Source organism: Tachyglossus aculeatus, chromosome 23, assembly GCF_015852505.1.
Source record: "Tachyglossus aculeatus isolate mTacAcu1 chromosome 23, mTacAcu1.pri, whole genome shotgun sequence".
In the NCBI taxonomy this organism is placed as follows: Eukaryota; Metazoa; Chordata; class Mammalia; order Monotremata; family Tachyglossidae; genus Tachyglossus; species Tachyglossus aculeatus.
In genome coordinates this window covers 38,877,647-38,900,753 of record NC_052088.1, presented here as the reverse complement: position 1 = coordinate 38,900,753, position 23,107 = coordinate 38,877,647, and the positions used below count along the sequence as shown (strand labels likewise).

Sequence of the window (23,107 nt, the reverse complement as noted above, 5' to 3'; positions counted from 1 at the left end):
TCTGGAACGAGCGTGGCATTCTCTGGAAAGATCAGTGACCCTCACCTCTGGTCTGGAAGTTGGTGCTTTCTTAGAGAATCCAAAGGCAATTCCCTTGGAAATCTGAACTGGAATTCACAGTGCCCCGGATGTTGCCTTAACCTTTCCCTTAACCGACCCTTTCATCAATTCGCCTCCTGCTTTCGCTCAGTACTGTGACACTTTATAACATTCCATTTCCTTGATTATGATGCTCAAACGGAAGACTAATGATCTTAGTATCTTGTAATGCTAAACTTAGAAATACATTTTGCACGAAGAACAAGACATGAATCTTATTTAGTGAAAAGTACAAACCTAACCACATCATAGAAACCTGAATTGTTTTTCTATGTCTCACATTTATGACATTTCAGTCTATTCAGGCAATAAGTCATCATTACTCGGGCCCCAGTGAAATCCTTCTTGCATTCGCTGAAGGAGAGCGTGTTTTCACAAGTGCACAATAACAGCAGACAAGAAACATACCAAAGGGAAATAGACATTTCTTGGACCTAATAATACGGACCCAAACCCATGATCATTTACCCAACTGGAAACACCGGGCCATATCTCACTGAATGTGAATTTTCTTCGTCTTTTAATCAGCCAATTAACGGTGCTTACTGTGGGCAGAGCACTGTACTAAGTGCTTGGGAGAGTACAAAAATATAGATTTGGTAGACACATTCCCTGCCCAAGAGGAACTTATAAAGGACCGTTGCCTGAGCATTCCCTTCTTGCCCTAATCCAAGGGAGGGAAGCCGCATGGCCTAGTGGATGGACCACAGATCTTGGAATCAGAAGGACCTGGGTTCTAATCCCAGCTCCGCCACATGACTGCTATGTGACCTTGGAAAAGTCACTTGACTGGACCTCAGTTCCCTCAACAGGTAAAATGGGAATTAAGACTGGTGAGCCCCATGTGGGACACGGACTGTGTCCAAACTGATTGGCTTAACACAGTGTGTGGCACACAGTAGGCGTTAACAAATACTGTAGGGGGAACAATAAAGAGGAACCACAGCTATAATCCTAGGGGACTGGTGCCTCTCCAAAAGCCGAATCTTGGATGGCTCCTGTAATCCTCCAGAGGTGGTTGGGGTTTGGGTGGCAATATTTTCATGACAGTCAGAGGGAGGATGTAAGAAAACAGCACCAGGTGCGGAAAGGAGCAAAGATGAGACCACAGCAAGGCACACTCTTGGTATCTCTTGTGAGCCCACTGTTGGGTAGGGACTGTCTCTATATGTTGCCAATTTGTACTTCCCAAGCGCTTGGTACAGTGCTCTGCACATAGTAAGTGCTCAATAAATACGATTGATGATATCTGCTGGGAGCTGCAACCATGGGTCTCATACCCGCCTTTTCAGTGCCTCACCCCCCTGTGGGTGAATTTCATGATCATTCATTCAATCGTATTTAGTGAGCGCTTATTGTGGGCTGAGCACTGTACTAAGCGCTCGTGCTTTCTTTGCAATTGAAGGACAAATGAGTGACTGTGTGTGTGTGTGTGAGAGAGAGAGAGAGAGACTGAGAGAGAGATGATTGTAAGCGCCTTCTAAACTGTAAACTTTTTGTGCTCAGGGAATGTGTGTTATATTGTACTCTCCAAACCACCTGTACAAGTTGCCAACTTGTACTTCCCAAGTGCCTACTACAGTGCTCTGCACACCGTAAGCGCTCAATAAATGTGACAATGAATGAACTGCTTGGTACAGTGCCCTGCACACAGTAAGCGCTCAATAAATACAACTGACCGAAGAACAGAAGGATTGGGTGGGTGCCAGTGTGAGGTCTCACTCTGCTCCGCTGGCCCCGACTAACTCATTGTAGTTTCACCGCAGCCTTCTGTCAGTATCCTAGTGATCCATGAGAGAGAGATGCCAACCTCATGACAGTTTGGGGCCAGGGGGAAGAGAGGGAGGGGAAATGTGCCAATCTCTCGGCTTTTGAAAGGACATGGCTCTCTGGGGAGCTCAGCCAGGCACTCCTGGGCTCCACATTCATCTGGGAGGTTCTTGGAACTGAAGAGGGAGAAGAATTTATTAGCCGGAGAAGAGCGGGAGGGGAAGGGGTGCAGGGGTCGGAGTTTGTCCCAGGGAGGAGTCTGAGCCTGGGAGGGAACCAAGTTCGAGATGATCCTGTCTTTTTTCCTTATTAAAATAAAAAAAAATCAAACCTTCTGCAGTTAGTTACTGAAGAATGGCATCAAGCAGAAGTCAATGGGATTCTCCAGGGGAAACCGTTCCAAGCCACCCTCCACAATCTGCTCGGGCGACGGTGCCTGGAAACAACGTTTCCCCTCTTCGGCATCCCCGGCCGGCGGCCCCTCTGGCCAAACAGAATGCCCACCCTCGGCCCGGTGGCCCTCATCAAGTGCTGGATGAGCACCCGTGAGTACGGCTAATTAATACCCAGAAGCAGCATGGCCTAGTGGGAACGGCCTGGGCCCAGGAGCCAGAGGACCTGGGTTCTAATCCCGGTTCCACCACATACCTGTTGTGTGACCTTATGTTGCCAACTTGTACTTCCCAAGCGCTTAGTACAGTGCTCTGCATACAGTAAGCGCTCAATAAATACGATTGATGATTGATGATTTAACTTTTCTGGGCCTCGGTTCTCCCATTCTCCCTCCCACTTAGACTGCGAGCCCACGCAAGACTCAGACAGCGTCTAACCTACTTAACAACTTCTAGACTGTGAGCCCACTGTTGGGTAGGGACCGTCTCTATATGTTGCCAACTTGTACTTCCCAAGTGCTTAGTACAGTGCTCTGCACACAGTAAGCGATCAATAAATACGATTGAATGAATGAATGAATGAACTTGTATCTGCCCCAGTGCTTAGAACAGTGTTTGACACACAGTAAGTGCTTAAATACCATAAAAAATATATCACTTGTGCCTCATTAATAATACTAATAACTTATACTACTTATAACTTATACTACTAATAATAATGCTGTTTGTTAGGTGTTTTAAGCGCTGGGGGAGATACAAATTAACCACGTTGACCACAGCCCCTATCCCACAGAAGGCTCAGAGTCTCCGCAGAGCTTCTTCCCTGTGGGGAAAGTTGTGATTGAAGGGGGCAAGCTGAACTCTGAATTTCCACCTTTCCTCTGAACTGACTTTCACAGGACAAGGCGAGCCCTTGTAGTCCCCTTGGCCGAATGCTGGCTAATTCCCTTTCGCCACTCATTAAGTTCCATTTAGTCTGATGGGCTTTTAATTAAGTGCCAATCGGATTCCCGCTGGGAAGTTGTTCGGCGGGATGAGTCGCTGGGCACCAGGAAGTTACTGCACATACCCTCAAAACCCTCTGGTATCTTGCACTCCCTTCCGGCAACAAGCAGACACCCCGGACCACTGACCTCAATTAGCTCTCTCCCTGCTATTTAGCCAATCTCTTCATCCACCACTCCCCAGCTCGTACTCTAAACTACTCACTCCGCTTCAACCCCATCTCTCTAATAATAATAATAATAATAATAATAATAATAATAATGTCACCTCTCTTGGGACTCTGTTTCCACACCTGTTGAATGGCCATCAAATACCTCTTCTCCCTCCCTTTTGGACTGCATCTGATCTGGTTGGACTGCATCTGATCTAGGAGGCCTTCCCAGACTGAGCCCCTTCCTTCCTCTCCCCCTCGTCCCCCTCTCCATCCCCCCCATCTTACCTCCTTCCCTTCCCCACAGCACCTGTATATATAGATATATGTTTGTACATATTTATTACTCGGTTTATTTATTTATTTATTTTGCTTGTACATATCTATTCTATTTATTTTATTTTGTTAGTATGTTTGGTTTTGTTCTCTGTCTCCCCCTTTTAGACTGTGAGCCCACTGTTGGGTAGGGACTGTCTCTATATGTTGCCAATTTGTACTTCCCAAGCGCTTAGTACAGTGCTCTGCACATAGTAAGCGCTCAATAAATACGATTGTTGATGACGATTAATGATGGTTGTCTTGCATCAACCCTAGCTTGGCTCAAAGAGAGCACTTAATTAATTAATGATGGCATTTGTTAAGCGCTTACTATGTGCAAAGCACTGTTCTAAGCGCTGGGGAGGATACAAGGTGAGCAGGTTGTCCCACGGGGGGCTCACAGTCTTAATCCCCGTTTTACAGATGAGGTAACTGAGGCCCAGAGAAGTGAAGTGCCCAAAGTTACCCAGCTGACAATTGGCGGAGCCGGGATTTGAACCCATGACCTCTGACTCCCAAGCCCGGGCTCTTTCCACTGAGCCATGCTGCTTCTCTTAATCAATCTTAATAATAATAATAATAATAATATTTGTTAAGCACTTACTATGTGCAAAGCACTGTTCTAAGCGCTGGAGGGGGATACAAGGTGAAAAGGCTGTCAATCAATCAATCAATCATATTTATTGAGCGCTTACTGTGTGCACAGCACTGTACTAAGCACTTGGGAAGTACAAGTTGGCAACATATAGAGACGGTCCCTACCCAACAGTGGGCTCACAGTCTAGAGCAGTCCACTGAGCCACGCTGCTTCTCTTAATCAATCTTAATCAATGCCATTATTAATTATTAACTGAATCAGAGAGGGAAGCAGCTCTGGGGGACAGAGTCCAGTCCCTTTGTAAGCAATGGTTATGAGAACACCAACACCCAAAGATAGGGCTCCTCCCAAATGGCCCTTATGCTCCATTTCCATGCTCTGAACATAGTAAGCACTTTACAAATGCCATTATTTATTATTATTATTATTATTATTATTATTAACAGTGAAGCAGCGTGGCCTAGCGGTAAGAGCCCAGGCCTGGGAGAGGACCTCGGTTCAAATCCCAGTTCAATTCAATTCAATTCAATCGTATTTATTGAGCGCTTACTGTGTGCAGAGCACTGTACTAAGCGCTTGGGAAGTACAAGTTGGCAACATATAGAGACGGTCCCTACCCAACAGTGGGCTCACAGTCCACCACAGGTCTGCTGTGTGACCTTGGGCAAGTCGCTTCACTTCTCTGTGCCTCAGTTACCTCATCGGTAAAAAACAGGGATTAAGACTGTGAACCCCACATGGGACATGGACTGTACCTACACCAGCGCTTAGTGCAGTACCTGGCACATAGTAAGCGCTTAACAATACCGTTAAAAAGCCCCCCAAAAATACAGCCCTTTCCTGGCTAGACTAAAAGCTCATTGTGGACAGGGAGCATGCGTGACTACCAACTCTATTATACTGTTCTCCCCCAAGTGTTTAGCACAGTGCTCTGCATGGAGTAAGTGCTCAATAATAATAATAATAATAATAATGGCATTTGTTAAGCGCTTACTATGTGCAAAGCACTGTTCTAAGTGCTGGGGGGATACAAGGTGATCAGGTTGTCCCACGGGGGGCTCACAGTCTTCATCCCCATTTTACAGATGAGGTAACTGAGGCCCAGAGAAGTGAAGTGACTTGCCCAAAGTCACACAGCTGACAAGTGGCGGAGCCGGGATTTGAACCCATGACCTCCGACTCCAAAGCCCGGGCTCTTTCCACTGAGCCACGCTGCTTTTCAATACCACTGATTGATTGATTGCCAATAAAGAAGCAGCATGGCTTAGCGGAAAGAGCCCGGGCTTGGAAGTCAGAGGACGTGGGTTCTAATTCCGCCCCCGCCACTTGTCAGCTGTGTGACTCTGGGCGAGTCACTTCACTTCTCTGACCCTCAGTGACCTCATCTGTCAAATGGGGATTAAGCCCGTGAGCCCCACTGGGACACCTGATAACCGTGTATCTATCCTAGCACTTAGAACAGTGCTTGGCACATAGTAAGCGCTTAACAAATACCATCATTATTAGTATTATTATTACAAACGGGTTAGGGTTTGTGTTTGACTCAGGTGGATTTCCTGCTCATTTCAGCTCTTCTATCAACCAACAGTATCTCTTGAGCACCTACTGAGGGTAGAGCTTTGCACGTAGTAAGCGCTTAATAAACGCCATCATTATTATTATCATTAACCAGCACCTGGGAGAGGACAAGGGAGTTACCAGACTCTATCCCAGCCTTCACGAAGTTTCTGCTCTAGAGGGAGAGAGAAAAACTCATATAATTTACCGAAGGAGATGGGGATATTCCCCAGAGGAGAGTCGGCATTCCAGCCCCTATTTTTTCCGTCACTGAACGACAGAGAAGACAGCAGTTAACCATGTGGCAGGATATATGAATAAACTAAGTACATAAAACGCTTCCCTTATTAATTCCCAGACGCAGGCCACTCCAACCGCTCCAGCACGCCTCTTTAAGAGAAGCAGGGTGGCTCAATGGAAAGAGCACGGGCTTTGGAGTCAGAGGTCATGGGTTCAAATCTTGGCTCTGCCAGTTGTCAGTCGTGTGACTTTGGACAAGTCACTTAACTTCTTTGTGCCTCGGTTACCTCATCTGTAAAATGGGGATTAAGACTGTGAGCCCCCCATGGGACAACCCGATCACCCTGTAATTTCCCCAGCGCTTAGAACAGTGCTTCTAGACTGTGAGCCCACTGTTGGGTAGGGACCGTCTCTATATGTTGCCAACTTGTACTTCCCAAGCGCTTAGTACAGTGCTCTGCACACAGTAAGCGCTCAATAAATACGATTGAATGAATGAATGCTTTGCACATAGTAAGCGCTTAATAAATGCCATCATTATTATTATTATTTAACTGATGCCCTGTCTTACGCCACTGATGTTTACACTCTAATACATCTTTCACAGTTTTCTTAGACATGAAAGCACCCTGATTTCTCCTTTGTGTTATCCCATAGCCACGAACCAACCTCTGCACCTGCCGTTCACTGTGCTCCTAGAGTGATTCGATCAAGATTCCAAGGGGCCCTGGAGTACTTGGAATAATAATAATTATGGTATTTTGTTAAGCGCTTACTAATGTGCCAAGCACTGTTCTAAGTGCTGGGGTAGATACAAGGTAATCAGGTTGTCCCATGTGGGACTCACAGTTTCATTCCCTATTTTACAGATGAGGGAACTGAGGCACAGAGACGTCAAGGTCACACAGCAGAGAAGTGGCGGAGGCGGGGTTAGTACAGTGTTTTGCACACAGTAAGCGCTCAATAAATGCAACTGAATGAATTAGAACCCACATCCTCTGACTCCCAGCCTGTGCTCTTTCCACTAAGCCATGCTGCTTCTCTAAGCCACGCTGCTTCTCTGGGCTTGCCTCCAACTAAAGGCATGAGGTCACTGCAAATCATCATCATCATCAATCGTATTTACTGAGCGCTTACTGTGTGCAGAGCACTGTACTAAGCGCTTGGGAAGTACAAATTGGCAACATATAGAGACAGTCCCTACCCAACAGTGGGCTCAAATCAATGCAGTTGGGTACTGAGACCAAATCTGCCCAGCAAATAATAATAACAATGATATCTTTTAAGTGCTTACTATGTGCCAGGCACTGTACTAAGTGCTGGGGAGGAATATAAGCAAATCAGGTTGGTCACAGTCCCTGCCCCTCACTGGGCTCCCAGTTTTAATCCCCATTTTACAAGAGCTAACTGAAGCCCAGAGAAGTAAAGTGATTTGCCCAGGGTAACACAGCAGACAAGTGACAGAACTGGGATGATTTTAGCAACCTAAAGTAGCGTGGCACAGACAACAGAAAGCGAAAGCTTTGATAAGTGGGTGAGATGGTCTTATCCTAAACTCCTTCTGGCAAGGCGTCCAAACCACAGGCCTTACCCAAGGCAAATCCCAGAATGGCCGGCCGGCCTTGCTGGACTCCTCAGCTCAGTCTGCGATCCCAACTTTTCAATTCATTCTTCCTTCCCTCCGATCAGCTCAAAACTTATCCTCCAAAGCGATCCCTCTCCCTCCCCATTCCCATCTGCGCAACCCAGGCTCTCCACCCCACTGCTCCAAATTCCACCTTCTCTCGGTGGAGTTTCCACGATACCACTCTAGGCTGAAGAACAGCGTGTGTACATGTATTTTGTTTTTTTGTGTGTGTGTGTTTGTGTGTGTGTGTGTGTGTGTGTGTGTGTGAGAGAGAGAGAGAGAGAGAGAGAGATAGTAATAATAATAATGGTATTTATTAAGCACTTACTATGTGCAAAGCACTGTTTTAGGTGCTGGGGGGGATACAAGGTGATCAGGTTGTCCCACGTGGGGCTCACAGTCTTTATTCCCATTTTACAGATGAGGTAACTGAGGACCAGAGAATAATAATAATAATGATGGCATTTGTTAAGTGCTTACTATAATAATAATAATAATAATAATAATAATAATGGCATTTATTAAGCGCTTACTATGTGCAAAGCACTGTTCTAAGCGCTGGAAGGATACAAGGTGATGAGGTTGTCCCACGTGGGGCTCACAGTCTTCATCCCCATTTTACAGATGAGGGAACTGAGGCCCAGAGAAGTTAAGTGACTTGCCCAAAGTCACACAGCTGATGAGTGGTGGAGCCGGGATTTGAACGCATGACCTCTGATTCCAAAGCCCAGGCTCTTTCCCACTGAGCCACGCTGCTTCTCTGTACTATGTGCAAAGCACTGTTCTAAGCGCTGGGGGGATACAGTGTGATCAAGTTGTCCCATGTGGGGCTCACAGTCTTTATTCCCATTTTACAAATGAGGTAACTGAGGCACAGAGAAGTTAAGTGACTTGCCCAAAGTTACCCAGCTGACAATTTGTGGAGCCGGAATTCGAACTCATGACCTCTGACTCCAAAGCCCGGGCTCTTTCCACTGAGCCACGCTGCTTCCCTATGGATGCAGCTGGGACCGTGGGTGCCAGATTAACCTTTTCAGCTACACTCCCAACCCTGGGTGAACTTTACCATCAACGGCGTGTTCTCTCGTAACCCAGAGTCCAACCACCTGCATGTACGTTTGTACTCTGTGTTCTGAAAAGACCTTCTGACACTGGTTCACTTATCTTCCGAGTAATAATAATAATAATGATGGCATTTATTAAGCGCTTACTATGTGCCAAGCACTGTTCTAAGCGCTGGGGTGGTTACAAGGTGATCAGGTTGTCCCATGGGGGGTTCACAGTCTTAATCCCCATTTTACATATGAGGCAACTGAGGCATGGAGAAGTTAAGTGACTTGCCCAAAGTCACGCAACTGACAATTGGCGGAGCTGGGATTTGAACCCATGACCTCCATGTTAGATGCTGTCCTTACACAATGACCTTCAGAATACTATCTTCAAACATTAGCAAACTTCTGGTTCGCTCTTGGCTCTCTCCTCCTCCTTTCCCCACCACTTCCACGGCTCCTCCAAGAGCGAGTAACTACACAATGACATAATGTATAACTACACAGACTTTCAAAGTGCGGGCCTTTCCCCCCTCCCTTAATGACGTGCTTTTGGTGTGTGCTCGGAAGCCAGTCTAGACCAGTCTAGACTTAAACACAGACCCCGTCACAGCTGTCCTCCGGACAAGGAAACCGGCCCCTGTTTCTGGTGCGGAGACGGTGAGTACGACGAGAGCGGCCCAGTCGGGGGACAAACGGTTCCCCTCCGGACGTCAGAAACCGTCATTCTACCCCGGGCTGGGCACTCCCGCTATTCAAAACCAGACTCCACAATTTGAAGAGGGCCCGAAATATTCCCAACACATAACCCGGGCTGGGCACTCCCGCTATTCAAAACCAAACTCCACAATTTGAAGAGGGCCCGAAATATTCCCAACACCTGGTGATGCAACGGAGTCTCAACTCTTCTTTCACCTTGCATCAGGCTCCTGGCCTCTGCACCCAGGATGCAGCGAGTGGCCTCCGCCGAAAATCCCCCCCGGGAAGCCTCCGCCGAGAACCTCTACTGAGCACTGTGGATTGAGCATCAAGAGGCGAGCGCCAAGCGTCGCGGGCTCCCTTGAACCCGGAGTGGTTCCTAGGGGGTCAACGGCACCGTCCATCCGAAGACACCACGATCAGGGAGTTAGCTTGGGATGCAATACGTTGCCAACTTCTACTTCCCAAGCGCTTAGTACAGTGCTCTGCACACAGTCAGCACTCAAAAAATACAATTGAATGAATGAATGAATGAATGAACAGGGCCTTCTCTCAATCAATGATATTCCCGGAGCATTTACTGAGTGCCCGACACTCTACTAACCACACGGGAGAGTATGCCAGAAATAAGACATATTACTCCCCCTGTCAATCAATCAATTGTATTTATTAAGCGCTTACTGTGTGCAGAGCACTGTACTAAGCGCTTGGGAAGTACAAGTTGGCAACATATAGAGACAGTCCCTACCCAACAGTGGGCTCCTTAAGGTAGATTAATCATATTTTTTCCATCTTTCCCTCCTTCACGCCAGCCCCCTCTGGCTCCCCTTCCTTCCACATCATTCTCCCTCACAACCGGCAACGACTTTCCAGTTCTCGAGGCTCCGGGCCTCAGTTTCCTCTTCCGCACAACGGGGTGGACGGAATCCCCGCCCTCCCTCCCTCTTGGAAAGCGAGCCCGATCAGCTCCTAGCTCCCCGGGGGCTCAGCGCAGCGCTCGGCCCAGGGCAAGCGCTTACTCGAAACCACGTCGATAGTTACGGAAGACGCAATGGGAAGGGGCGCCGGGCCGAAGCGGAAAACCCACACGGGGAGATTCTCTCCCGTGGGGAGACAGAGGGGAGACGGAAGACGGCCCAAACCGTCATCCACGGAGGCGTTAGCCGTTCCGAGGCCGGCCGCTCCGTATCACGCTCCCTGTCTTCGACTCACTCACTTGTGACCGATCTCGTGGGCGATGGTAAAGGCCGACCCCAGGCCGATATCTTCATTAATGCTGCAGCTTCTCTCGGGCTCGCACATCCCAGCCACGGAGGCCAAGCCTGAAGAAACGGGAGGAGACGGCAGAGGGGTCAGGCCGGAGGGTTTCAGGCTGAGCGGCCCCGGATCCTGAAGGGCCCCCGTGATTTTTCATCACCGCCGCGCACGGAAAGGGGGAGTTAGCAAGAGGTTAACTTTCGAGTCACTCGCAAAAATCACTGGGGGGAGATTTCACTTCGCCGGCTAGACGTTAATATTTTTTTGAACGGCAGTCGGTGCTGGAAAATGTCTAGACGAGGGGTTAGGTTTATAAATTTTACTTCGGGTAACTTGGGACCACCTAGTAACTTGAGCCAGAAGAGGGAATTCGAGAAAGTATTTCGGGTTGAACATTCTTGAGGCTGCGGAAGGCAGCAACGTACCCGCGTTATTTTTCTACAGAGATCTGTTTGAGTTTAGTGGGTTCGTAAAAATATACAAGCAACTTTTTTTAGTGACCAGAAGACAGCCCCAAGTGGTTAAGAATTAAAAAAAAAGGGGGGGGGGGGGAGATGGGAGGAGTACATCTTTATAAAAACAAAAATGCGGACTGCGCAGACGGTGGGGGAAGGGAGCTCGGAGGAACGGCCCCCACTGCTCCTCAGTGGACAGAGGAGCAGCGTGGCTCAGTGGAAAGAGCCCGGGCTGTGGGGTCACGGGTCATGGGTTCAAATCCCGGCTCCGCCAATTGTCAGCTGTGTGACTTTGGGCAACTCACTTCACTTCTCTGTGCCTCAGTTACCTCATCTGTAAAATGGGGATTGACTGTGAGCCCCCCCCCCCACCGTGGGACAACCTGATCACCTTGTAACCTCCCCGGAGCTTAAAATAGTGCTTTGCATATAGTAAGCATGTAATAAATGCCATCTTTTATTAATTAATTGATTTATTTATAAACGCTGAGAAGCAGCTTGGCTCAGTGGAAAGAGCCCGGGCTTTGGAGTCAGAGTTCATGGGTTCAAATCCCAGCTCCGCCATTTGTCAGCTGTGTGACTTTGGGCAACTCACTTCACTTCTCTGTGCCTCAGTTACCTCATCTGTAAAATGGGGATTGACTGTGAGCCCCCCGTGGGACAACCTGATCACCTTGTAACCTCCCCGGAGCTTAAAATAGTGCTTTGCATATAGTAAGCGTGTAATAAATGCCATCATTTATTAATTAATTTATTTATAAACGCCGAGAAGCAGCGTGGCTCAGTGGAAAGAGCCCGGGCTTTGGAGTCAGAGTTCATGGGTTCAAATCCCGGCTCCGCCAATTGTCAGCTGTGTGACTTTGGGCAACTCACTTCACTTCTCTGTGCCTCAGTTACCTCATCTGTAAATGCGGACTGACTGTGAGCCCCCCGTGGGACAACCTGATCACCTTGTAACCTCCCCAGAGCTTAAAATAGTGCTTTGCATATAGTAAGCTTGTAATAAATGCCATCATTTATTAATTAATTTATTTATAAACGCTGAGAAGCAGCGTGGCTCAGTGGAAAGAGCCCGGGCTTTGGAGTCAGAGTTCATGGGTTCAAATCCCGGCTCCGCCAATTGTCAGCTGTGTGACTTTGGGCAAGTCACTTCACTGTGCCTCATTTCCCTCATCTGTCAAATGGGGATTAAGACTGTGAGCCCCCCGTGGGCCAATCTGATCACCCTGTAACCTCCCCAGTGCTTAGAACAGTGCTTTGCACATAGTAAGCGCTTAATAAATGCCATTATTATTATTATTATTATCTTTGGAAGCCCACCCTGGGGGTGAGACTTCTCAGTGAGAGAGTGCTTGTCACCCTCGCAGGGCCCAGGGAGCAGAACGGAGGGGCAGCTCTGCCCGACTTCTCACTTCAGTGCGGAGAAGGTTTTTGGAGAGGGTGGGAGAGCCCCGGGCCTGCTGGACAGCCATCATCAATCGTATTTATTGAGCGCTTACTGTGTGCAGAGCACTGTACTAAGCGCTTGGGAAGTACAAATTGGCAACATATAGAGACAGTCCCTACCCAACAGTGGGCTCACAGTCTAAAAGGGGGGGCTGACCCACCGAGCCCTCCCTGGGAGGGCGGCACCCTAGGGACACTGCTGTTCCCTGGGAATGGAGCCATCATCATCATCATCAATCGTATTTATTGAGCGCTTACTATGTGCAGAGCACTGTACTAAGCGCTTGGGAAGTACAAATTGGCAACATATAGAGACAGTCCCTACCCAACAGTGGGCTCACAGTCTAAAAGCCATCTCTCCAAGGGGGAATGGCCCTCTCTCCTGAGGGAACAAGGGCTGAGTTTCCCAACGTGAGCCCAGAACGGGAGAAAGGAGATCCGAGATCCAAAGGCGGATCCAAGATTTGCATTTCCCCGTCGCTGGTGTGCCCGGTTCCAGCTGGCATCACTGGGTGGGTGGAATGTCGCGGGCTCCCAATAACTGGGCCTCGTGGGGGCCACCCCCGGGGAGGCGATGCCGGGACCTTGCAATAACTGGAGGCTCCAAATGCTACAGTTTGAGCCTTAGGGGTGGAGGACAAGCGCCAGCGGCTCTTTTGATACCCGGCAAAAAACACGTTTCATCACAGTCCCACAGTCCTCAGTGGGATTCTCAGGGCAACGCTTTTTGGGGGGCCGTAACTGCTACCTTCATAGCAGAAGCCCCGGCACCACATACCCGCTGAGCGGGCTCCGAATTCCAGGGAAACATCACACAGACCCCGGCTACCCTTCCTCCAGTCTGGAATTTGCTCTAGATTTATTCTAGATTTGAGAAGCAGCGTGGCTCAGAGGAAAGAGCCCGGCTTTGGAGTCTGAGGTCATGGGTTCAAATCCCGGCTCGGCCAACTGTCAGCTGGGTGACTTCGGGCAAGTCACTTGAGTTCTCTGGGCCTCAGTTCCCTCGTCTGTCAAATGGGGCTTGTACTTCCCAAGCGCTTAGTACAGTGCTCTACACACAGTAAGCACTCAATAAATACGATTGATTGATTGATTGATTGATTAAAACTGTGAGCCCCCCGTGGAACAACCTAATCACCTTGTAACCTCCCCGGCGCTTAGAACAGTGCTTTGTGCATAGTAAGCACATAACAAATGCCATCATTATTATTATTATTGGTTTGAGAGAAGCAGCAGGGACTAGTGGAAAGAGCTCGAGCCTCGGAGTCAGAGGACCTGGGTTCAAATTGCGGTTCTGTCACTTGTCTGCTGTGTGACACTGGGCAGATCGCTTCACTTCTCTGGGGCTCAGTTCCCTCATCTGTAAAATGGGGATTCATTCATTCATTTAATCGTATTTGTTGAGCGCTTCCTGTGTGCAGAGCACTGTACTGAGCGCTTGGGAAGTACAAGTCGGCAACATCTAGAGACAGTCCCTACCCAACAACGGGCCCACAGTCTAGAAATTCAATACCTGTTCTCCCTCCTCCTTAGACTGGGAGCCCCATGTGGGACTTGATGATCTTGGATCTACCCCAGCGCTTAGCAGAGTGCTTGGCACATCACAGGTGTGCATTACTATTATTGGTAATAATAATAAATGTTGGTGTTACTATTATCATTATCATTATTATGGTTTATATTGCAAGCTCCTTGAGGGCAGGGAAGAAGTTTCTCCAGGAAGCCTTCAGATCAGAAATTCCCTCTGGAGCTGTCCCCCTCATTCACTCATACATTCATTCTTTCAATCATATTTATTGAGTGCTCACTGTGTGCAGAGCACTGTACTAAGCGCTTGGGAAGGGCAAGTTGGCAACATATAGAGACGGTCCCTACCCAACAGTGGGCTGACGGTCTAGAAGGCTCTCATCACATCGTCATAGGTGTGTATATCACCACAATGCCCTTGTGTAGGTATTAGGTGTAGAGACCCTTAGGATGGTTACAACGTCAACTGGAGCAGCTCAACGAAGACCATCGTCTGCCCAGTCGCTCCAGGAGAAAGGACACCACTATGCCCGAGCCTGCCCAGAAAGAGCAGAAGCAGCGTGGCTCAGTGGAAAGAGCCCGGGCTTTGGAGTCAGAGGTCATGGGTTCGAATCCCAGCTCCGCCAATTGTCAGCTGGGTGACTTTGGACAAGTCACTTCACTTCTCTGAGCCTCAGTTACCTCATCTGTAAAATGGGGATTAAGACTGTGAGCCCCCCGTGGGACAACCAACCTGATCCCCTTGGAACCTCCCCAGTGCTTAGAACAGTTCTTTGCACATAGTAAGTGCTTAATAAATGTCATTATTATTATTATTATTCTCTGGGCCTCAGTTCCTTCATCTGTAAAATGGGGATGAAGACTGTGAGCCCCCCGTGGAACAACCAACATGATCGTCTTGTAACCTCCCCAGTGCTTAGAACAGTTCTTTGCACATAGTAAGTGCTTAATAAATGCCACTATTATTATTTATTATTATTATTCTCTGGGCCTCAGTTCCCTCATCTGTAAAATGGAGATGAAGACTGTGAGCCCCACGTGGGACAACCTGATCACCTTGTATCTACCCCAGCGCTTAGAACAGTGCTTGGCACATAGTAAGCGCTTAATAAATACCAACATTATTATTATTATTATCATTATCCAGATCAGGGACAACCTGATCACCTTGTAACCTCCCCAGCGCTTAGAACAGTCCTTTACACATAGTAAATGCTTAATAAATGTCATCATTATTATTATTATTATCTACTATCTCCCAGATCTCATCATGCGGAAGAGTTGGGGCCTTATTTTATTTGTACAGATTTATTCTATTTATTTTATTTTGTTAGTATGTTTGGTTTTGTTCTCTGTCTCCCCCTTCTAGACTGTGAGCCCACTGTTGGGTGGGGACCGTCTCTTCATGTTGCCAACTTGATCTTCCCAAGCGCTTAGTACAGTGCTCTGCACACAGGAAGCGCTCAATAAATACGACTGAATGAATGAAAAAGTGAAATTCCTCAGTAACACTGACCCCATAGTCCGGAACGAGGAGGCGCCGAGCAGCCGTGACGGGATGGCAGGAGGGGCAGAGGAGGCGCTTTCAAAATCATTCTTAAGAAGCGGCACGGCCCAGTGGGTAGAGCACGGGCCCGGGAATCCGTAGGACCTGAGTCTAATCAGGACCTGGGTGCTAATCCCGGCTCTGCTATTTGTCGGCTGTGTGACCTCGGGCAAGTCACTTCCCTTCTCTGTGCCTCAGTTCCCTCACATCTGTATAATGGGGATTAAGACTGTGAGCTCCTTGTGGGACAGGGACTATGTCCAACTGCATTAGCTTGTATCTACCCCAGCGCTTGACAAAGAGTAAGCGCTATCTTAATAATAATTATTTTTAGTAATAATAGTAATAATAATAATGGTATTTATTACGCACTTACTATGTGCAAAGCACTGTTCTAAGCGCTGGGGAGGTTACAAGGTGATCAGGTTGTCCCACGGGGGGCTCACAGTCTTCATCCCCATTTTACAGGTGAGGGAACTGAGGCACAGAGTATAATAATAATAATAATAATAATAACAATGGTATTTATTAAGCGCCTACTATGTGCAAAGCACTGTTCTAAACGCTGATTAAGCATTTACTATGTGCTGAGCACTGTTCTAAGCACTGGGGTAGACACAAAATAATCAGGTTGTCCCACATGGGGCTCACAGTCTTCATCCCCATTTTCCAGATGAGGGAACTGAGGCACAGAGTATAAGAATAAGAATAATAATAATGGCATTTATTAAGGCCTTACTATGTGCAAAGCACTGTTCCAAGTGCTGATTAAGCGCTTACTATGTGCTGAGCACTGTTCTAAGTGCTGGGGTAGATACAAGGTAATCAGGTTGTCCCACATGGGGCTCACAGTCTTAATTCCCATTTTACAGATGAGGGAACCGAGGCACAGAGAAGTGAAGTGTCTTGCCCAAGTGTGTGTGTGTGGGGGGGGGGGGGGGCAGGATTAGAACCCACGTCCTCTGACTGTGAGCCCACTGTTGGGTAGGGACTGTCTCTATATGTTGCCAACTTGTACTTCCCAAGCGCTTAGTACAGTGCTCTGCACACAGTAAGTGCTCAATAAATACGACTGATTGATTGACTCCCAAGCCAGGGCTCTTTTCACCAAGCCACGCTGCTTCTCCACCAGTAGTCACGTAGTAGTAACAATGATAATAATTAGGTTATACCTGTATATATGTACCTGTATGTACCTGTACATATGTATATAAGTTTGTACATATTTATTACTCTATTTATTTATTTATTTTACTTGTACATATCTGTTCTATTTATTTTATTTTGTTAATATGTTTGGTTTTGTTCTCTGTCTCCCCCTTCTAGACTGTGAGCCCGCTGTTGGGTAGGGACTGTCTCTGTATGTTGCCAACTTGGACTTCCCAAGCGCTCAGTACAGTGCTCTGCACACAGTAAGCGCTCAATAAATACGATTGATTGATTGATTCTGTAATCGGAAAGATGCCGTTCAAGAAATCTTAGGCCACGCCAAGAACCGCCCAAGTGCCCTGTGAACTGCACGGGCTGTGCTCGCGTGTGTTTGCCTGAGCCGGGCAGACTCACACCTCAGGGAAAGGGGATGAGAAGCAGCGTGGCTCGGTGGAAAGAGCCCGGGCTTTGGAGTCAGAGGTCGTGGGTTCAAATCCCGGCTCCGGCTGTGTGACTTTGGGCAAGTCACTTCACTTCTCTGGGCTTCAGTTCCCTCATCTGTAAAATGGGGATGATGACTGTGAGCCCCACGTGGGACAACCTGATCACCTTGTAACCCCTCAGCGCTCAGAACAGTGCTTTGCACATAGTAAGCGCTTAATAAATGCCATCATTATTATTATTATTATGATTCCACTCCAAGGCCCGGGCCCTGCCGCTTAACCTGGTCCCGGACCCCAACGCCCCCGCCCCAAGCGCAGACTTACCCAACGTGCCGCAGGGCTTGTTCTTATACGTGCAGATGTCGTATCTGTCGGGAAGATGAGAGCGAGAGAGAGAGAGAGAGATGAACTCGGTACCCGGGCCGCACCCGTGAGCCATTTATCATCATCATCAATCGTATTTATTGAGCGCTTACTGTGTGCACAGCACTGTACTAAGCGCTTGGGAAGTACAAATTGGCAACATACAGAGACAGTCCCTACCCAACAGTGGGCTCGCGCCTGGGGTCAGTGGTTCTGGGCGCCGGCCCGCCAGTGGGAGCGGGGGCACGGAGAAGCAGCATAGCTCAGTGGAAAGAGCCCGGGCTTTGGAGTCAGAGTTTACGGGTTCAAATCCCGGCTCTGCCAATTGTCAGCTGTGTGACTCAGGGCAAGTCACTTCACTTCTCTGGGCCTCAGTTCCCTCATCTGGAAAATGGGGATTAAGACTGTGAGTCCCCCGTGGGACAACCTGCCCACTGCTGGGTAGGGACTGTCTCTATATGTTGCCAACTTTTACTTCCCAAGCGCTTAGTACAGTGCTCTGCACACAGTAAGCGCTCAATAAATATGATTGATTGATTGTAACCTCCCCAGCGCTTAGAACAGAGCCTTGCACATAGTAAGCGCTTACTAAATGCCATCATCATTATTATTATTATTATTTTCAGCCTTCTAGACTGTAAGCCCACTGTTGGGTAGGGACCGTCTCTATATGTTGCCAACTTGGACTTCCCAAGAGCTTAGTACAGTGCTCTGCACACAGTAAGCGCTCAATAAATATGATTGATTGATTGATTGATTCAGCACTGCTGGCACAACAATAATAATAATAATAATAATGGCATTTATTAGGCACTTACTATGTGCAAAGCACTGTTCTAATCACTGGGGAAGTTACAAGGTGATCAGGTTGCCCCACAGGGGGCTCACAGTCTTAATCCCCATTTTATTTATTCATTCATTCATCGTATTTATTGAGCGCTTACTGTGTGCAGAGCACTGGACTAAGCGCTTGGGAAGTCCAAGTTGGCAACATATAGAGACGATCCCTACCCAACAGTGGGCTCACAGTCTAGAAGACTGTGACACTTTTCATCCAAGTCAATAGTTTGCACTTCTGTGGTATAGACCAAAAACTAAAATTATAGTCAGTGATACGATTTTTCCTTCACTACTATTTCTTCCCCCCAAAATCCTGCATATTCCTTCCTATTAGCAACACAGTAGTTTTTTAAAAGCTACGATATTACAGATTTATAGACATTTATAGATTTTACAGATGAGGTAACTAAGGCCCAGAGAAGTGAAGTGACTTGCCCAAAGTCACACAACTGATGAGTGGCGGAGCTGGGATTGGAGCCCATGATCTCTGACTCCGAAGCCCGGGCTCTTTCCACTGAGCCACGCTGCTTCTCATAAGCAGCCCTAAGTGGCCGGCCTCTGGCCATAATAATAATAATAATAATGATAATGGCATTTATTAAGCACTTACTATGTGCAAAGCACTGTTCTAAGTGCTGGGGAGGTTACAAGGTGATCAGGTTGTCCCACGGGGGGCTCACAGTCTTCATCCCCATTTTCCAGATGAGGTAACTGAGGCCCAGACAAGTGAAGTGACTTGTCCAAAGTCACACAGCTGACAATTGGCGGAGCCAGGATTCGAACCCATGACCTCTGACTCCAAAGCCCGGGCTCTTTCCAATGAGCCACGCTGCTTCTCCATAAGCCAGGGGGTCGCCTGCCAGTGGGAAACGAAGGTGAAAGCGAATCCCTAGGAGCTCAAGGCTGCGGCAGTCCCCACCTGCAGAGGTTCGCAACTTCTGTTTCGGGCTCCCATTCCCACTCCAAAACGCCACTTGCATTTCAATCAATCAATCAATCAATCAGTCGTATTTATTAAGCGCTTACTGTGTGCAGAGCACTGGACTAAGCGCTTGGGAAGTCCAAGTTGGCGACATCTAAAGACGGTCCCTACCCAACAGTGGGCTCACAGTCTAGAAGGGGGAGCCGGAGAACAAAGCCAAACATATTAACAAAATAAAATAAGTAGAATAGATATGTACAAGTAAAATAGAGTAATAAATATCCTCTCCAGACTGAGCCCCTTCCTTCCTCTCCCCGTCATCCCCCTCTCCATCCCCCCCACATCTTACCTCCTTCCCTTCCCCACAGCACCTGTATATATGGATATATGTTTGTACATATTTATTACTCTATTTATTTATTTATTTATTTTACTTGTACATATCTATTCTATTTTGTTTTGTTAGTATGTTTGGTTTTGTTCTCTGTCTCCCCCTTTTAGACTGTGAGCCCACTGTTGGGTAGGGACTGTCTCTAGATGTTGCCAACATGTACTTACCAAGTGCTTAGTACAGTGCTCTGCACACAGTAAGCGCTCAATAAATACGATTGATTGATTGATTGAATGATGTACAAACATATATACAGGTGCTGTGGGGAAGGGAAGGAGGTAAGACGGGGGGATTCCCAGATTCCCAGTCCCCCCGGGACCTGCCGTGCCTGGACAGAATTGCACCCCAGACGGCCGTGGGAGAGGGAAAGGTTGGAGGGTGGGAAGGGACCCAAATTTGCTCTCAGACACCCTCACCACATCCCACGCCAGCAACTTTCCATTAGTGGAAACCCAGAGAGATGGGCATTCAGCCGAACTTAGCGCAGGAGGCCATCTTTTCCAACGCTGCCCATGAAACAATGATTCTTTAACCAGATGCCAAAGCGAAAATGACGTCACCATGAGGCTCGGGGCCTCGGTAAAAAGGCACAAAATCCATTTCCCACAGAAAAAGCAACACCTGACACGAAGGGCGCAGTCTGCGCTTGCATTGCCTGTTTTTCACTGTGAGGTGGCCAGCGCGAGGAGGGAGGGACGACTACTTGGAGACGTTTGCGGCGATTTCTTGGGAAAAGCGGGGTCTCAGCTCAAGAGGAGGCAGGGTTTCTGGAGAGTTGGGGTGAGGGGAAGATGTCTCGGGGCCACCCAAACCATTTCTGAGTGAGGGGGGAGCCACGTTTGCAGATGACATATTTCACTTCCCCTACCTCTACTTCCAAACTCCCCAAGACTAGGGACCGTCTAAACCTTTCTAGGCCTCTGCTCACCGTCCCTTGCCTCTCCCCTCTTCCCAACTCATTCCTCCAGTTTTCTAGTTAGGGTATTTCTTAAGGATTTATTATCTGTCCAAGCACCGGGCTAAACGAGATGATCAGCTCGAACGCAATCCCTGTCTCCCAAGGGGCACCCGATTTCAAAGACCTTCTCCTTACTTTATCAAGTGAGGGAGCTGAGGCGCAGGAGGTGAAGTGGCTTGCCCAAGGTCACCCATTAAGGCCGGGGCAAAGTTGGGACTTGGGTGTGCTGTTTCACTACATTCAGCTCAACTTCTTCATGCTTCAGTGGAATTCCATTTCCTGTTTTACTCTATTACTCTATTACTCTATTTATTTATTATTACTCTATTTATTTATTATTACTCTATTTATTTATTTATTTATTTATTTTACTTGTACATTTCTATCCTATTTATTTTATTTTGTTGGTATGTTTGGTTCTGTTCTCTGTCTCCCCCTTTTAGACTGTGAGCCCACTGTTGGGTAGGGACTGTCTCTATGTGTTGCCAATTTGTACTTCCCAAGCGCTTAGTACAGTGCTCTGCATATAGTAAGCGCTCAATAAATACGATTGATTGATTGATTGTTTTCCTACTCTCCCTGAGGTGTCAGGACGTCCCCACCCCATCATTTCCAACAATTTACTCGTCACTAAAGCTGAATGAACGAGACCTGAATCCATCCATCCATTCATCCATCCATCCTCCCTCCCTCCCTTTCTTCTCTCTCTCTCCCTCCCAACCCTTCCCTCCCTTCAGTGACCCAGCATGAACCATCCAAGTCCCCTGACTCCCTGCTCCACCCCATCCTGACATTCCCGATAGTGAAAAAGAATCGATGAATTAAGGGGCAGACGCCAAACCAGGTTCTGACTGAGCGTTGGCTTCTTCTGGGGAAATTCAGAGGTCTTGTGAAATTGAATTACCCATCTGAGTCCGGGTTAGGGGGGAGCCCCATCAATCATAGCCTCAGAACTCCCATCACGGTCCCACCACCACCACCGGAGAGGCAGAATTCAGCAAAGATGGAAAGGCGGGGAATCCGGCCGAAAGCAGATCCCAGATGTATAACTGGGGTGTCTACTGGTCCAACTCCAAACCTTTTCCTGACTCTTGTTGCCCGGGAGGGAAGGAAGGAGCAAGGTTATGTAAGGTTGCTTACTTCGGGGCTGGGGGAGCAGGGAAATCATCAAATGGAAAAGTCTTTTTAAAGGAAAGGGCAGAATGGAAGGGGACCTTTTATAGCACTTTAGTGACAGAGTATGGGCATTTCCTTTGACTCGTTTCACAAGCTGGACCGCACATAAAAAGACCTTCTGACTTCTTTCTACATTCTTACTACAGCATCTGCTTAGCCTTACAGAAAGTGGTACACCACAGCGGCACTCTGCGTTCAAATAAAGTACACATCTTATTTGGCCGCCCGCAAAAACCTCAAAACCAAATAGAGCTACTTAAACCAAGAAAGGAAAAGGATAATATCCATGTCGCTCGACGGAAGAGGGAGGGCAAAACGCTATTATTAGCGTTCGGTCTCTTTGAAATCGGCCTGAGGACATCCAAAGAGTCTGGATCATCTGGGCAGGCTCTCGGGCGGCAACTTGGAGAGATAAACTAATTGGAAGTTACTGGGGAGCAAAGCACGACAACAGGGTTGTTTTTGAACATCTCGTTCCGAGGGCTCATTCAGATGCAAGGTCCTTCACCCGCGAGCTCTTGTATTTCGTCTCTCCTTCACGTTTATAGAGTTTTGCGGGTTTTTGTTTTTCTCTGTGAAGGCAAACCCCAGAGTTCAAGTGTATTTAACTTCAATTTGGCCATTTTCGTTCCTCCGGTCGTTGTCCTGGCTAATAAGACGCTAATAAGCGGACTTTGCCCGCTGAGAGGGTGCGGTGGCACTAAAGCCGGAGGGGGAGAGACCCAAGGGAGGGGCATAAACACTCTCACCCCAATTCTGTACAAGAAATCCTTTCTCTTAATCCACACTTTGAATCTGCACAGAGACCTGGGGTGGGAGGACACGGAATGGGGAAGCAGCGGGAGTCAGAAGGACGTGAGCTAATAATAATAATAATAATAATGGCATTTATTAAGCACTTACTACGTGCAAGGCACCGTTCTAAGTGCTGGGGAGGTTACAGGGTGATCAGGCTGTCCCATGGTGGGGGCTCACAGTCTTCATCCCCATTTTCCAGATGAGGTAACTGAGGCCCAGAGAAGTTGTGACTTGCCCCAAGTCCCACAGCTGACAATTGGCGGAGCCGGGATTTGAACCCCTGACCTCTGGCTCCAAAGCCCGGGCTCTTTCCACTGAGCCACACTGCTTC

At 47.9% G+C, this 23,107-nt stretch overlaps 1 protein-coding gene across 1 annotated transcript in view; it reads right to left on the bottom strand.

Moving 5' to 3' along the window:
• Positions 1-23,107, bottom strand: part of ADAMTS6 (ADAM metallopeptidase with thrombospondin type 1 motif 6) — a 209,100-nt gene that overhangs the window by 105,600 nt on the left and 80,393 nt on the right. The window contains exons 7-8 of the mRNA XM_038765814.1: positions 17,653-17,696; positions 10,722-10,827 (exon numbers count right to left, since the gene is read on the bottom strand). Coding sequence (XP_038621742.1) covers positions 10,722-10,827; positions 17,653-17,696 — 150 coding nt within the window. The remainder of the gene's footprint in view (positions 1-10,721; positions 10,828-17,652; positions 17,697-23,107) is intronic.